The sequence below is a fragment of the Meles meles genome, chromosome 4, assembly GCF_922984935.1.
Source record: "Meles meles chromosome 4, mMelMel3.1 paternal haplotype, whole genome shotgun sequence".
Taxonomy (NCBI): Eukaryota; Metazoa; Chordata; class Mammalia; order Carnivora; family Mustelidae; genus Meles; species Meles meles.
In genome coordinates, this window is record NC_060069.1 from 6,209,361 (window position 1) to 6,226,158 (window position 16,798).

Genomic DNA, 16,798 nt, shown 5'->3' on the forward strand with positions numbered 1-16,798 from the left:
TAAGCTACATGGGAACTGTGGCTCCTTTTACTGTCTCATGCCCCCACCCCCCGCCAACTGCGTGTTCACAGACATAGCACAAGCGAGCCGTCTAAAATAGGCTTCAGTGGCTTTTACAGAATTGGCCTGGATATGAACTTCTCAAATGCAGTATGCAAACTGAAATCAGGGCTGATGGTCTATTACTGGTGATTGTTTATATCTATCTGCCAGTGGCTTCGTAAGCTGCATATCTGAGCCTTCAAAACCTCATATTTTATTCAGCTCTCCCTTTGGGTCCCATCAGTGAGAGAGAGTCTAATATATTCTGCTTCTTGGGAATCACAAGGTACAGAAGGTATTCCTTCACTCCCCTTTGTGGGGAAGAAGGACACCTGTTAAGGATTCTCCTAGAACTTGGGGATGAACCCACTGGGGTCTGAGAACACACACTCTGACACCATTCTATGTAAACCCAGACATGCTTCTGCTCATTTTAATTAGACAGATAAAATTAGCAAGGAGATTAAGAGAAAAGGAGAAATTAAAAATATTTAAATGTTAGGTGGAATTTACAAAAGCGAATTGAACAATGAGGTACAAGAAGGAATGCAGAGAAACACAGACACATTTGAAACATTCCTCGGATGCCACACGGCTTACACCAGTCCACAGATCAGGTAAGAAGAATTCTCCCTTTCCATCTCTTGAATTGCAGATTCCAGGGATGTGGAAGAACATTCTCCAGAAACACTTTCCTTCTCCTTCTCTTCAGATGTTACCAAGAACAACTAATCCGTCAGTATCATTCTAGAATGGCCCACACTGCCTCCAATTCAAACCACTCACCTGTTTCTTGTTTGAATTTGCAAGCTCCTGAGAGTTTTTTTCCCCCTTTCATTTTATTTTTCTCCCTGCCCTCTGTCCCCATTGAGCCCATGGGCCAACTGGGCCAGTCAGAACACCAAACCAACAACACATTCCAGCCCCTTGGGATTTTCCGGGGGCAAAGACTTCCCGGTCCTTCTTTCTTGTTTGCATCTGTTACGAACAAGCACAGTCATTTTAGAAGACAGACATACATGTGTGTGCTCCTGCACACAGAAACAGGTTTTTCTTTTTTTTTCCCCCAATTTGTGGTTTCTTTTTCCTTTTTGCAGAAAATGCAAACAAAAGAGAAACAAGGTTTTCAATTGAAGGTACATCTCTTCTTCAATATGAAGACATTAATTGAATTGGTTGGATCCCCCATGCAGTGGTCAGCAAAGTCCTTTGGCAACTGACAGAACGACATCTGGAGACTCAGGAGCTGGGGTTTGCTTGAAGGAACTTCCCTACACGAGTCATGAGCAAAGGGAAATGGATGTGGGAGAAGGGAGAGGGCTCGTGGGGAGGAGTACAAAAGGAGAAAAGAAAAGAATGTCATTGGTGAGGAAGAAAATGGAAAACTGCCTGTTTCTTCCCTCTACCTCCTTCCCTTTCTTCCTGTGGATGGGTGACTCCAGACCCCCGAGGGTGGGAGAGAGTTTACTCTTGGTTCCCCTGATGCGTATTGTTTTGTCTTCACTTTCGTTGAACGTCACCTTTTCGTATTTTTATGATCACAGATTTGGTTTCCCACAGCATCTGAAACATGCTCTGTCACTGAGAAATGAAGGTTGCCCATTAAGAACAGGTCCAGTTTCTTCTTCACTGATGTAATGCATTTCTCAGCTGAGAATCCCATCTTTCCAGAACATTCCACAATGGTAAACCTCTGGTGTCCTCTTGAGCCTGGTCCTTTTCCTTCCTCTCCTCCCCCCAGAAAATGAGAGTTCTCATGCCATTGCCGTTGGTGACTGACTCATCTGGACCCTCATAGAATGAATGCTGTTCAGGATCTTCTTCTGATGACCTGCCAAGGTGACCCCTATTCTCAGGAGGTCTCTGGGAGGGAGAAAGCCACACACAAGAAAGGCACTTTAGTGTTAGGGCAGCTTTTCACAGATCAAAGCTTGTCATAGAAGGCAAGTTCTTGATATAGTTGGACAGACAAATAAAAGTGTTTAAAATCCAACACTCAAGTTTACCCAAGTCTTTGGCAAGTGCCTACCTGAATATTTTCTTGCTCAATCTCACTTGCTTTATGCAGCGGTACTCATCCCCAAAGGCCTCTCCCACTTGGACAACCCCGGAAGTGTTGTGCCCTGTTCTTCACCTCTGGGTTCTGAAGCAGCCCCTTCCCTTGTGTCCCTGACCCTACATGGACTGGAACTTTCCTCTGTGTTGTTTTGTGTTTTTTTTTTTTAATACTCCAAGCATACACTATATGGGGCTTTAGTTATGCTGTGGAGCTTTCTGCCTAAATTAGTGATCACCCACTGAGATCGGAAAGATGTGGGGTTTGCTGGGTTTTCTGATGTTTTTCCCCTGAGTTTCCATTTTCTGCCTCTGTTTGAATTTTAATGTCATGAATTTTTAAGAAGGGTGATCTCAAAATAACTTTCAAATATCTGCCCAAGCAGGAATCCAAGTAATGTGTTTAGGATAGGGGTTTGGATTGGCTTCATCTTTGAGCTGTGAGTCTTAATAGGATCAAGTTCATGGCTTATATTTAATTTTGGGGAGACCCACGCATCTTTTCCTAGTTAGTAATAAAATAATAATAATACAGCATTGTTCGAGTACTTCTCATGTGCTGTATACTATCTCATTTATACCTAGTGAAGCATTTCACGAATATTGACAAACCACTCAAAGTCCATAATAGTTTAAGCAGTAATTGTTTCTCATGTGCATCCTGTAGGCAGGCAACAGGCCAAATGCTTTGCTTGCACTAGTCCATTAACCTCTCACCACAAACCAATGAAATGGGTAGTATTACTCTTTGCTCATTTGTGAACAAGGCACGGAGGGCTCAGAGAAGTTAAGTAACACGCTCAAGATCACACAGTAGACAATTGGCGGTGGCGCTGGGTTAGAACTCAGGACTACCTGGTGCTTAGCCACGCTTGTGGAGCTGCCTCTAGGTGCCTACGCTCCCCTCAACCCCTCCTTTTAGCTGGTGGTCAAGCACCTCAGGGCAGCAGCTGGCTCAGCTTGTCGAACTGTCCACGTCTTTTTAGCAAACACTTCTGAGAGGCATGCTTGAATTTGGAATTCACAAATTGTCCTGCAATCTATTTTATTTAGTTGCTCATGTACTTTTTCCATCTTTTATCTCTCAAGAAACCAACTACATTGCTCCAATAGTGTGCCAACATTTTTCACTTTGAACTAAATCCCTTAATTTTTCCTTTTCTGGACTGCAGGAAATTACTACATTTGATTCCTTCAGTCGTGGGGGATTAGGGGTGATGGCCTCACACTCAGCCGTATCACGGTGGGGAAGCAGCAGCAGCCCCACCAGCGTGGGCACCCACTTCTGCCCCTGAATCCAGGCTCTCCAATCCTCTAGGACATCCACGTTAGCTCTGCAAGATAGAGAACCTGGTTTGCCACTGGTAAGCGCTTCTTCTCTTTTTGTGTGTTATTTTTTTGTTTGTTTGTTTGTTTTTGGTGGTGCCTGACAATAATTCATAGTGACAGGGAGTGCCCTCTTTAGGCATCAACAGAAAAATGAACCCACATTTTAAAAATGAATTCTGCTGCTTCGTGGATCGTAGGCTAGATGCATGCTCAAGCCATCTTGTTGGAGAAAGTGGAGGTTCCATCGTTTCTGGCAAGAATCAACCTCAGAGAGGTAGAGCAGGACTCCAGGAAGACTGACTGCAAAGCTGTTGCCCAGGACAGAAGCTGTTCCTCTGGGGTTCAGCTCCTGGGGCTGGATGGGACCACTCCTCTCCCCTAGGACCCAGAAGCTGGCCCACCGCAGGAGGAAATCCCAGCACTTAGCATGGTGTCCGGGATATAACAGGGGACCCGTAAGTGTTTGCCAATTGCCTGGAGGACTGACCGATCCTCTAACCTGGGAAACGTGTGTCACAGGCCACCCAAGCCCCATATTGTCCATACACATTGTGGGCCAGGTGGCCAATGAGGCCCCCTCTAGCTGGGTGTGTGTATTCAAAATTTAACCCTTGTCAACTTCAGTCCAGTGCTTCCCAGGCTTGGCTGCACATGAGAGTCACGTGGGGAGTTTTAAACATCCCAATGCCCGGGGTTCAGCTCACACCAATTAAACCAGAAAATCTAGCAGTGGAAGTCAGGCATCCATATTTTTTTTAAAAAGATTCCCAGGTCATTCCAGGGTGCCATAAAGTTTGGGCACGCTGTGCCCCCAGGGTGAACTGGTAGGAGGAGAAGGAAGTGGCCTTCAGGAGAGAAGGCTTTAGCCCCTGCTTTGCCACTCATGAGCACTGAAACTTCGGGTGCTAACTCACCTCTTTTCTGAATCTGCTGAATGCATGGGGGGAACTAAGTAATTATTTCCCAAACTACCACGCCACGAAACCCTGCCCATCCAAAAGATGGTTCCACAGTATTTAATAATTTTAAATGGGTTTCTTTCTTTCAGAATTTCTCATGGCCTTTACAATGCTAATATGTGTAGCAAATCTCCAAAAGGGTGATAAAGTGTTCAGTATTTCCCAAATTTATTTGACCGGGGGACCTTTTTTCCAAGGAGAAACTATTAACATTTCCTAGAACGGGTGCTGCTCAGAACATTCTTGGGGAAGTGATGGACTAATGGATGTTAAAGACCCTTTCTGGCTCTCTTCGTATTTGAATAATTTCAGTTTCCGTATTCCTCCATCCTCCTGTGGGAGCTGCAGACTGGTAAATAATTGGTGGGGGATGGAACCATCTGCTCATTCACGAGCGCTATCTAAGTACGCATCCCAGCTCCCCACACGTCTGGAATTGTTGCTGAATCAGGGCAGTACCCCTTCCTGCAATGTTGCTGAAGGTGCTGGCTGTGTTCTCTCCATCTGGATGTTCTTTTTGATGGAGGTGAGACCCTTGATGATGAGACAAATGACCTATGGCTGTGACTTGGAAGAACTCCCCTTTGGGACCAGGATCCATCTCAGCCTCGCCACCCGAGCCCTCCATCTTTCCAGGGCCTTTCCCCACCAGGCCTGGTCCTATACAGAAGCAGAGCTCTGAGGGGTGAGGCCAGAGAGCAGGACTGGTCCCCTGAGCCACAGCATGGAAGGAGACTTGGTCCCCACCCACAGGTGGCACAGAGGTGAACGCCCGTCACTTACTCTGATGTCATCTGGGTGACCAGCTGGAGGGAGGTGAAGCCAGCGGTGAGGAAGCTGTCCCTATACTGGACCATTTTGATGGCACTGAGCCAGTCATCCACGGTGGTGAAGGCCGTGAAGTCTGGAATGGAGCGGTCTAGCAGGGGCTGGGAAGGCCTGTGACAGAGAGACAGAAAGAGAGAGAGAGAGACAAGGGGGCAAGTGAGCCCACAACTTCAAAGGTGTGGGGACAGAGCCACACTCTGGGAAGACAGCAGACTTCATGCAGGTTGAGAATTCCTTGCTGACAGGATGAAGATTACTGGGGAGCCCTGCGCTGACCCTTCTTTCCTTCAGAATTCTGGAGCGAGGTAGCCCCTCCCCCTGCCTGTGGGCCCTGCTACCCATCAGCTGGGCCAGACAGGTAGACTGAGACAGCATGCAGTCTGGAGGAAAGAGAAGGCCTGTACCTCCTTTGCAAACTGGGATCGAGGAGCTTCACCATCTAAGAATATGGTTCTTTTAAAAATATATGAAGTTTACTATAACCTTCCCAAATCTATAGGTAACTTTTTTTTTTTTTCCTGGTTCTATCCTCAGCTAATTGAAATCAATGGAATAGAGCAGCCCTCCACTGACCTTCTCTGGCACATTCTCAAAGCAAACACCCCACAACTCAACCCACAAAGCAGGGTTCCACCTTGACGTATCCGTCAACCCCCAACACCCATGCCCAGTCCTTCATCAAGAATTAAAGATGTGACCTCCAAAATCTCTTGAACTCATCCACCTCTTTCTACACCATTATCCCGACTTGACCCCATCTTCTCCATCATTATTGCTGCAATATTCTCCTGCCCATCTTCTTCACCCATGTTCCTTCTCCTCGACATAAGGTCTACATTGTAGCTGGGTGTTCTTTGAAAACTGCAGGTGCATCATGTGCATGACCCTCACCCTGATCCCGAGCCATGTCAGACCCTTCGATGGGTGCTCGCTGCTCTGAAAATCAAGCCCAGAAGCCTTTGCAGGGCCTACAGACTCTGAGTGTCTGGCCCTTGCCCACCTTGCCAGCCTTAGCCCTGATCCAGTCCCCTCATAGACTGGACTCTGAACACACTGACCCTGTCCTTCCCATCCTTGAGGCTCTGCATATGCTGTTCCTTGGCTGGGAACACCTGTCCCTCTCCTTGAATCTTCCTTTCATTTGGTTCATGCATTCCCTCCCTTCAGCACTCAACTGGAAGAATGCTCATCAGGGATGCATCCCTGATACCAGGTAAGGTATGTGTCCATGCCCTCCAACACTGCACCTCCCTGTCATAGTGGCTATCAAGGTCTCAAGTCTGTATTCCTTTGGGTGATCATCTGGGTTTGGCGCTACTAAATGATTCTAAGCTCCAAGAGGGCAGGAATCAGGTCTATCTTGTTCATTCTATACTGCTGGCAATGGGCACGCAGCTTAGCATATAAGTGCCCAGTAAACTTTGGTTGAAAAGATCAACTAATCAGCCAGCTAACACTGCAATGTTAGAAAGTAACGTACAGCTGACTGCTGCTGACAGGAGCCCAAAGTCATTCTGTGCATTCTCTCATAACAATCCAATGGCTTTGTCTATGTCCCACAGCAATCAGAGCTTTCACTTGCCAATAAGTAGGCCACGGTTCCAAGTCTGCAGCTCTACCTGGTGTGGTTAACAGAAAGGGTGCCTTCTGGAAATAGGATCTCCCAGAAGTGGGGCCTCATTACCACTCCTCAATTATTACAGAGCCAGCAGAAGGTGGAAACCCAGATGGGTATCTTGATATCTGCCCATAGCCCATGCTGGGAGTGGGGAATACTTTAGAGAGGTGGAAAAAAAAAAAAAAGGAAAGATGTCTTGAAGTTTCTTCCATTAGTGGATAAACTTAGGCACCTCACCCTTACTGTCAACATGTCTAAAGGCTAGCAGCCTTGCTATTGGGCCTGGCCCTAGCAGTGCGACCACCCACACCTAGGAACCACGCCATTCCATGAGACTCACACGGCGGTGATGGTTGCCACAGTCTTGAGACTTGCCGGGTTCCGGATCATCTTGTCCAGGGTGTTGACAATCTCTGCGAAGCGGGGCCGGCTGTTGCGGTCCTTCTGCCAACAGTCCAGCATGAGCTGGTGCAGAGCAGCTGGACAGTCCATGGGTGGGGGCAGCCGGTAGTCCTGCTCAATGGCATTGATGACCTGCAGTGACGCACATGGGGACAGGTATGATAGGGTGAAGCGACACCAGCAGTCATAAATTCATAAATTAGCCCCTAAGGATGGAGCTTCCCTGAATCAGGGGCTCTCCTTCCATGCTCATGTACCTCTCACCATAATGGACTGTATATGTACTTGGCCTTTTGCCCTAGACTGTGGGTTCCGGGAAAGTAGGGACCACGTCTCACTGTTCCTTCGTGTCCCCAGCACGTGCAGCAAGGCCTGACACACCGACTCTCTGTCAATGCTTACTGAAGGGTGAGCTGGTGAATGGCTTGGATTTCTCCTCTCTGTACCGGGACATCAGGCACCATTCTGCCTTGTTGGCAGGTGGTAGCACGGGGCAGTGATGGAGCAATGGCACTCGGGAAACCTAGTGAGTCTGTTAGTTCTAAAGGATACCCCGCGAAGCCTGCGGTGGCCTGGTCCTCATACTGCTAAAGGAGGGAAGGGATCAGCGTTTGATAGAGAGCCTACTCCGTGTCAGGGCCCTTCTCGAAGCTTCCCGTGTGCTCTGTTTGCCTTCTTCTCCACGATGCAGCACCACGCACTGGGTTGAAGATAATCGGGCTACGTAAACTGGTTAAGTACAATGACAGCGGTCAAAATAACACGGCGAGTGAGCTAAAATGAACCTTCCCGATCAGGTTTTAGTAATTTGTGCAGCCTCCGGGGAACAATTTTGTTCAGATTTCCAGATCTTTAAGTACTTCTGCCGACTTTTCGTATGTTGTAAGAGTTGTTGTTTTTTTTTTTAACACCTTCCTTCTTAATTTCCAATTCATTTAAATCAATTATGCCTCCTCTGTTTTTTTTTTTCCCATCATCGTGAAGATAATTGTAAACGACCCAGTGCTAAACATGTGAATTTATTATGGTTCCCTCCTACCACAATGGAAGGCCTGGAATACAATGAGCGCCTTGGAGTGATGTTGCAAAAATGTACCTATTGAAATGGAAATGTACTCACATTGTAATATTAGGTAAAAGAGCAGGCGGACGTAACTGCAGGTTTAGTATAATCTTGCTTTTGTAAAAAAACAAAAATCAAAACAAAACAAGAAACAGTAATTACACTCATGCATAGAAAAGACCTTGGAAAGATACATACCATGGTGTTAATGACGGTTGCCTCTGGGCAGGTAGACCCAGGAGTGCTCTTTATGTTTCTCTTTTTGCTTGTTTGTGTTTTTATTTTCTATAATAATTATACATTGATTTTATATTAAAATAAACAGCTCAAGCACCTTAAACAACAAAGGAAATAATTTGGAGTTCAGGGATTTTCAGGTGTTTTTGCCTCTACTTTAAAAAAATGTCACATTCATTTTAACTGATTCTTTTTTTTTTTTTACCTTGTAGATCCGTCAGAAAGTAAGTATTTTCAATCAGTTTATATTTTTACAAATTCTATGCCCAGTATATAGGACATGAAGTGGGGCATGAGATAATACGACCTGAAGTCATTAGAGATAATCAAGGTGTATTATTCCTTCTCTTCTAGGTGGTGGGAAAACCAACAAGCATACAAATCATACTAATATTAGCACTATCCACAAACTGGGGACTGGGAACATTCACTTTTGCATAGTACATTGTGCCACTGACAGATTTTTACCTCTGCCAAACTCCTGCCAACCAAATCACCCTCTCTCCTCTTAGGAGGGCATTACAGCCCCACTTCCCCAGGAGGAAACAGGCACGCAGTGCAAATAACCTGCCTGGGGAACCACAGTTAGGAAACGGTAGGACTGAGAAGACATTGCAGGAGGGTCTGATTTTAAGTTTGGAGTATCCTGAAGCCCACATTCCCTAGGCCTCTGTGGGGCTGCCACTGTAATTAGCCTGGAGAACAGTCCAGGAGTTGATGTCTTCATGGCAGCAAGCAGGGGTATGGAGCTCAACCAAGTCATCCATGAGGAAGGGTGGCGGGCAGGCTTCCCATCAGCCTGGCTCATAAATTGGCACCTTTTTCCAGTTCCTTCTAGGCAGCCAGACTGAGGGGCCCTGTCACAGAGTCCCTAGTCACTGTGGAGGCAAGTGGGATTATCCACTGAATGGCTCTTCTTGGCTTCCTTAAGGACAAGCTACGTAGGGCCAGCAGGAGGGTCTAGCGTCTGTTCTCAAATCCTCATGGGGCTAGGGGCCCCCAAAGTCTTCCAGTGTAGGGCAGCTCACGTTCCTCTAAACCGATGGCATCTCTGCTCAAATTATTTGATGCTAGAGCCCCAAATAGTATGTTTTCCCACTGGCAAGTTTCTCTCCCATCTGCCTGTAACCGGAAGGAGCACCAGAGTCAGGGCCCTTCAGTAGGAGGCCCAGCTCTATGGTGTGACCCGCTGACCCATGCACTCCTGGGCAGAGTGCCACGAAGAAGCCTGGGGGACCCGTGCACACAGTGGATCATCTGTCTGTAATCTCTGGATCAAATGCACCCGAGCTACGCTTCCCATGTCTCCTCTGCACGCCCCCTCATTGGACATGTTGAAGATCGTCCTGCCATTTGCTTTTGTGTTTCCTCTGTTCGTTTGGTAGACCGTCTTTCTTTTCAAGAGGACATCAGAACCACTGGTCCCTCCTCCCCACAGGTCAGCCAGGAGGCAGACCCACACACAGTGCTGGGGACGGTACAGCATCATAGCGAAGGGCAAAGACATTGGTGGCCTGGGTTCGAATCCAAGTTTCACTTCTTATTTGCTTGAGAACCTTGGGAGAGTCACTTGACTTCTGGAAATTTCACAGATGAGGTTAGTAAAGAGATTAGATGACACGATGAGGCGATGTCCAGCACCATACACGTGAACAGCAGAAGGCATCGTTTCATCCGATGGGGGCTGTCACTCCTACCACGTGTAACACAACAGCTGTCTTGGCAACGGGGGGTTACTGTTTCACTGCTGCTCACTTGAAGGCCTAGAAGGTAGTGTTTGAGAAGCCCAAGCACATGGTGGGGGAGCTAATTAATGCCAGGTCCTTGTTTCTCACCTTCCAGGATGGAGGATAGTCACACTTGTGTTTACAAAATGGGACTTCATGCCATTTGCTATGTCTACTAGGTCATTTTGTTGTTACTACTTGAATTGATATTCTGGAAGCATGGGTGCCTCTTGTACATTGAAAAAAAAAAAAAGCCTTTACCCTTCACCCCAAAGAAAAAATTATTTTGGTCATTAATTGATTTATCTGCTGCTTAAGTCTTTCATTGAAATGCTGTGACTTTGGAGAATTTGACTCTTTTTAAGGATCTGGGTATTTTCCAAATTTTCTGAGTATATAACTTACTATCAAATTAAAACATCATCATTTCAAAAAAAGAACTGTGGTCCTCTAGTGGGGTTTGGGGACCATTCTCGGTCACGCCTGCCTTGCTAACAGGTGTGGAAAACAGGGAGGAGACAGGGAGAAGCCCCTTCCATCTGGCCAGCCAAGGGCTGTAAACACCAGCTACCATGTTTGAACTGTGTGAAAAGATGCAGGCCAAGCTTGGGGGCATAGAGCGTTCATCTGAGCAGACTTGGAATTCATCGGAGTGAGTCTTGGGTCCCTTTCCTTGGTCTGTAGCAGGATGGGATAAATGGCTGTTGAAAACGCTGGAGCTTAGAACGAGATCAGATGGCATCTCCAGAGAGAAGGGAGAGCGAGGGTGTGGGAGTAAGAGAACCACATGAGGCAACTGTCACTCAGGCAGAACAGGCGGCTGGCTCCCTTGGAATGGTCTACAGCAACCTTTGGGCCTGAAGGCCAGCACAAGCCAGCACCCTGGGCCCTAGGAGGCTGGGAGAGGGAGGGGGGGCTGCCTTTGTTCCCCTGGACCTGGAGAAGGCAGGAGCTGGGAGGGGACAGGGGCTGTTGGTGTGACCCCAGTGCCTCAGAGAAAGTGACTGGAGCTCCTTGGGAGAGGAGCGGGGCCCCTCCCCGGGCCCTCCCATCCTCTGTGGGCTCCCAGTGGCACCCAGACAGGTCTTTCTCATTAGCGAGTCTGGTGGCACCTGCTCCACCTTCCACAGGGGAGAGCGAAGTGGAGAAGCTCAGCGCCGTGGAGGAACCAGGGCAGAGGGGGTTAAGTCGAGCTCTGATGTTTCAGTAAAACCGCAGCTCCTCTCCACAGACACTGCCACTCTCATTATCTCTGTCAATCAGATCCAAGCAGCAGAACTTCCAAGTTCTCTCTCTGGCTGACAAACTCTCTGTACATGTTCAAAGACCTTCCTGGGCTCCGGAAGCCCAATTACCAGCACTCCGACTTGCCTCTGCAATTCCCTTTCTTAAAGCCTTTCAATTGTCATCTGTAGAATCCTCTACTGCCACCACCTCGGTGGTTTCTGACGACGGGGGGCTGCAGCCCGGGGCAGCCGCGGCCCCTCCTGGCAGTCTTTCAGGCCAGGCCTTTTCCGAGGGGACGAAAGGCACCCCCACCTTCCACCCAGAGCAGAACTGCCCTCGGGGCCATGTCGAGGGGCCTTGTGTGGGAGAGATACACAAAATTGGAGTAAACTGCTACTTGGCACAAGTTCCTCTTCCCTTTGAGATGCAGCTCAAGAGTCAAATAACTGGAAAGCCTTCCTTACCTCCTCCTTCTAAGTGTTCCCACCGCCCGGTGTACGTACCGCCGGACTGTGGACACCCAGGGACAGAAGCGGCAAGCACCATGCCCAGCAGTGATGAGTGTCTGCTGAATGAATGATTTGGGAATTCTGGAAGTCTGCTATTGGAAATTCCATTTGTTTTCAGCCTAGGTGAATTCATCTGCTGAGAATATTTTGAATGTCAAATCTCGCCTGGCAGAAGGTTTCAGAATCCATTCTTTGCGTGCTGAATTGTTCTTAATAGGATTAAAGTCTCAGGGAAGGGCCTCCGTGTTTCTGGATCCCATTTATTACTCTGACGGTCTGGATGGGACCGGGGGGCCACTGATTTCATGAACGCAGCCTCGGCAGCAATTTTGACACTTTCTGTTTTGACATGTTCCAGGGGCGGAGGTGAGGCTTGGATAATCAGAGATGAGAGGGGACCCAGATGCCTCACATGGCCCTGGGATCTAGTTAACGGTGCAGCCCTTTTACCGGCCCCGGGCTGACACCGCAGCACCCATGGAGGCTGGGAGGAGCCCGGCCCATCCCCACACTCCCCCTGGGAAAGCTTTCCTGAGCTCCTACACCGCCACCTTTCCTGATCTTCTGAGCACCTGCTCTGGCTCTAAACCTCGGGTGGGACAGAGGGCTTGCCGAGGCCAGATTTCTCAAGTCAGCCATACCTCAGAGCCACCCAAGCAGGGAGGTGTGGATGGTGAGCTCGTTGCCCAGTGGAGCAGACGGGCGCTGGGGATGGCCCTGCCCCTCCTGGCCGCTAGGTTGGGAAATGCAATAACCGCCCCCAAGGGGATGGGCAGAGTAAGCGGAATGGAGCAATGCAGGCTTAGCAATTTGCTCCGCTCCGGAGGAAGGGCAGGTATTGAAAATACAGAAGCGGAATGGTCTGGAGGAAGAGCCCAGGACCAAAGGTGGTGTGGATATCCAGATATGACTTTCAGTTGGGGCCTTAGCAAAGCAAATCATCCTGAGAAGTCGTCCTCACCTTGCAGTGGTTATGAAGCAAAGGGTCCCACCTGGAACACCTCTGCTTAAAGCATTCCAGATGACTCTTCCCCTTCCTGGCCCACCTCTGTCCTTGGAGGGCAACCTGGAGGGGAGCTGATCACCTCTGCTCAGACACCTCTGCTCCTATGGGCCATCTGAATGTGACCAGCTTCGGGAAGCCCGATCAGCTCCTCCTTCACTGAGAGGTGACAGAGGCCCCCCAAAGAGTAGATTTTCAGGAAAGAAGGGTCCTTTAGGAGTCCTCTCTTTAAAGCGGAGAGGTGTGAACGACAGAGGACCGGCTCAAGGCAGCACGTCTGTTAGAGCAGACAGCTCCGCTCCCCTCTGTCACCCACGGCAGGACAGCACACAGCCTGGGCGCTTTGAAGCAGGGCCGGATCCCCCGCTTCATTCGGGCCTGCCCTAGATCATGGTCCACAGCCATTCAGAACCAGCCCCTGGGGCTTCTGGGTTGGCCCAGGCACCCTTACAGGCGCCTGTGGGGCTATTGGCATTACCACATCTCCATGCCGGCCTCCTGGATTAGCCCAAACACTAGTGTCAAGGGGGGTCCTTGTACCCCTGCCTGGACAGCTCAGGTTCAGATTGTAAGGCCCTGAGCTGGCACCAGATAGGAGCGCTGGCATGCCACTTCCTAGGAGAACCCTTGGCTGGGGGCTGGGGGCAATCGATTACCGTCAATACTCACATCTTGGTTGGACATATCCCAGTAGGGTCTCTCTCCAAATGACATGACTTCCCACATGACAATGCCATAGCTCCAGACATCGCTGGCAGACGTGAACTTGCGGTAGGCGATGGCCTCTGGAGCTGTCCATCTCACGGGTATCTTCCCTCCCTGGAAGACAGAGAAGTCGGTCGCCCAACTGTCAGGTTTCTAGTTGAAGGTTGGAGAAAATGAACTCGGCCTGTATGTCCTTTCCACTCCCCCGGGGCCTCCTACATCTTGTGAATTACGGCAGCCAGAAGAGCCCGCCCCATATGGCCAGCTTCCATCCTGCACCCACGTACGGGCATTGGGTGTGTGTGGTGGGGGGATTTGTGTGGCTAGTCTCACACCGTATCTGGGCACGCCACTTGTGAGGCAGTTGCTGTACCGAGGTTTTGTTGGTCCCCAATTCCCTGAATGCTGATCCTAATGTTGAGTCAGGGGGAAGCAAAACAAACACAAAAAGGAAGAACGTGACAGGCAGTCCTTCCTGGGGGCCTTCTACTACAAGGTCACACCCTGCTGCCCCCTACCCCATTTTCCTCGTGTTCCACCTGTCAGGGTTGGGTGGGGGGGTTTCCTCACCCTGCAGCTTGTGGACAGCCCTGGGCTGCACTGGGTTGAGCGGCCCAGTGCCCAGGTCTCTGTAGGCGCTGGCCACCTTCCCTGCCTTTCAGTGGAGATTGATATTTGGAGGCTGGAGATACTTTTCACTCCTGTGTCTGCTTCTCCTTCTTGCCCTCCAGTACCACACTGGATGTTTCTGGCCTGGATCTCTGCTTGGCCCTTAGTTTGTCTGCCAGACCTTGGCCTGTTTTGAGTACCTAAGGGACGGCTATTATCCATCCATTTTCTCCGCCAACGTTAGGCAGTGAGCACTGCTTCGCGCCAGGTCCTTTTTGAGGAGCCGGCGTTCCAGACATGAGCCAGGCATGGTCCCTGCTCTCAGGCTGCACAGGGAGTGGGGAAGGAAGACAAGAAAACAGACACAGAAAATGTGTCTTTTGCAAGACAGAAAGTGAGGAGGGTGAGGCCGAGGCGGAGACAGGGCGTCTGAGGACCGGAGTGGACTCCCTGACGTAGATAGTGGGTGCTGAAGGTGGCCACGCTGCCAGAGGACCAGTGTCCTGAGGGTTTAAGAGCACCTGGAGCCTTTGGGTGGGTCTGGAAACCAGGACAGCCCCATTCAATCTATGTGACCCTGGGCAAGTTACCTAACCTCTCTGTGCAACTCCTTCTCATCGGCAAAATGCGGGGAACAGTCTCACCTATGTCATCTGGTTGTTGGGGGGATTAGGTGAGTTCCTAGCCACACAGTGCTTGGGACAGGGCCTGGCATGCCGCATGCATGAGAACTGTTACTCCACTCTACCCTCAGTCCCAGGGGACAAGCTGCAGAAATTCACCAGGCAAGGACGGGGGAGGAGGGAAGCCCAGGAAGGGAGGAGCGTGCGCAGGTGCCCCGATGAGAGCGGGGATGATAACCAGCTGCAAGGGGGAGCTGGGCATGGCTGGAGCTTGGCCGCCCCAGGGGGAGGGAGGGGCAGGGGCAGAGAGCAGGGGATGCTCTCAGCTCCTCGGCGTGAAGTGGGGGCACTCGCCAGCACTGCCCTCCGCAGCTCATCCCTCTCTAGGACAAATACATCCTCATTCTCATGTCTTCCTGCCAAGGGGCAGGCTTTCCCTCCCCAGCCTTTCCCTCTGCCTGGGCTCTGCCTGCACAATACACAGACTCCCTCCCTCCCCTCCGCAGCGGACTCAAGCCTCCACCAGAAAGAGGCTATATTTATACTGACCGCTCCAGATCTGTTTCAGTCACCAAAGATGCATGTCGGACTTTGGCAAAAATACCTTTAAAATGTGTAAGTGGTTAATCTGAGAGCGAGCGACAGAAAAAGGAGCAGGCGGCAAAGTGTATTTATATCGGTTTCCTGACCGGGTCTGGGAGGAGTAGGGGCCCCTACCCAGCCAGGACCTCCCCAGGTACACATCCAGCTTCCTGCAAAGGAGTCAGCCCTGATTTCCCCTGAGGACGACAGCAGGCCTTTGCGGTGGGAGATAGCCTCTGCTCAAATGCCAGCCTGACAAATGCCTGGAGGGCAGGCCTGGGCCTCTGCTGCATCGGGCTGCTTTGTTCTCGCTGTCCCCCAGAATAGCAGTGGGTTCACCGGCTTTGTATACCAGGCTGGGAAGGGGTGGGGGGACATTCAGCCAGTGAACCAGGAGTCATGGAATGCTTGGAGGCCAGGGTCCACCACTGGAGTGGACTCTGCACCCAGAAAAGGCTTGGGCCCAGGGGAGGGGTTTCTGCTCTCTCAGAATACCTGGGTTAAGAGAGGCAGGAGAGAGCAGGAGTTTAATTAATGTGACTGTGTGTGTGAGAGAGAGAGAGCGGGAGGAAGGGAATGTGACTCTGTGTGTGTGAGAGAGAGAGAGAGAGAGAGAGAGAACAGGGCGCTCTGAGTGAGTACTTATCAGTATGTGTGAGAGCAGAGTGGGAGACGAGAGAAAGCTTGGCTGTGTAGGTCTGTGGGTAAGAGAGTTCGGGCTTATCTTCTGTGTGTATGTGTGTGTCAGAGAGGGGGAGGGGGCGTGAAGTGGCTCTTCTGAATTTCAAAGAGGTGGTTTGGGAGTCTGAAGGTGTCCTCTCTGCCAAGTCTGGAGCGGACCCCAGGGGCTGCCGGTGACAGCTGTTGAGTTGCTCCCTCTTGCATGTAAAGTGGTGGAGCTGGGCCTGCTGGGCCTGCTGGCAAAGCGCCTCGGCCCTCCCGCCACCCTGTGCTGCAGGGCCTCACTGAACACTGAGTTTGGCCTGTCACGGCCGCCACCTCCCCCCCCCCCAATCCCAGTAGGGAGCAGAGCCTTCCAGAAGAGCTGCCCCGGACAGACAGGTGACAGCTTGTCATACCAGCTCTCTCACTTAGCCAAGAGAGCAGGCCGATGCTGACCTCCAAGGCAAACAAGAGGAAGGGAAAGCAGCGGGGGGGGGGGGGGGGGGGGTGCGGCACAGGGATGACCGCTTTCCTTCCTGGGCATTTTAAACTTCTCTCAGCCTTTCAAGCATCACGTCATCTGTGTTGCCTTCTGATGCTCAGAGGTAATTACGGTG

General features: G+C 50.2%; 1 protein-coding gene across 1 annotated transcript in view; it reads right to left on the reverse strand.

The window, feature by feature from the left end:
• Positions 1 to 461: 461 nt before the first annotated feature.
• Positions 462 to 16,798, reverse strand: part of EPHB1 (EPH receptor B1) — a 424,530-nt gene continuing 408,193 nt past the window's right edge. The window contains exons 13-16 of the mRNA XM_046003565.1: positions 13,669 to 13,818; positions 7,172 to 7,365; positions 5,169 to 5,324; positions 462 to 1,905 (exon numbers count right to left, since the gene is read on the reverse strand). Of these exons, the coding sequence (XP_045859521.1) occupies positions 1,797 to 1,905; positions 5,169 to 5,324; positions 7,172 to 7,365; positions 13,669 to 13,818 (609 nt within the window). The 3' untranslated portion in view covers positions 462 to 1,796. The remainder of the gene's footprint in view (positions 1,906 to 5,168; positions 5,325 to 7,171; positions 7,366 to 13,668; positions 13,819 to 16,798) is intronic.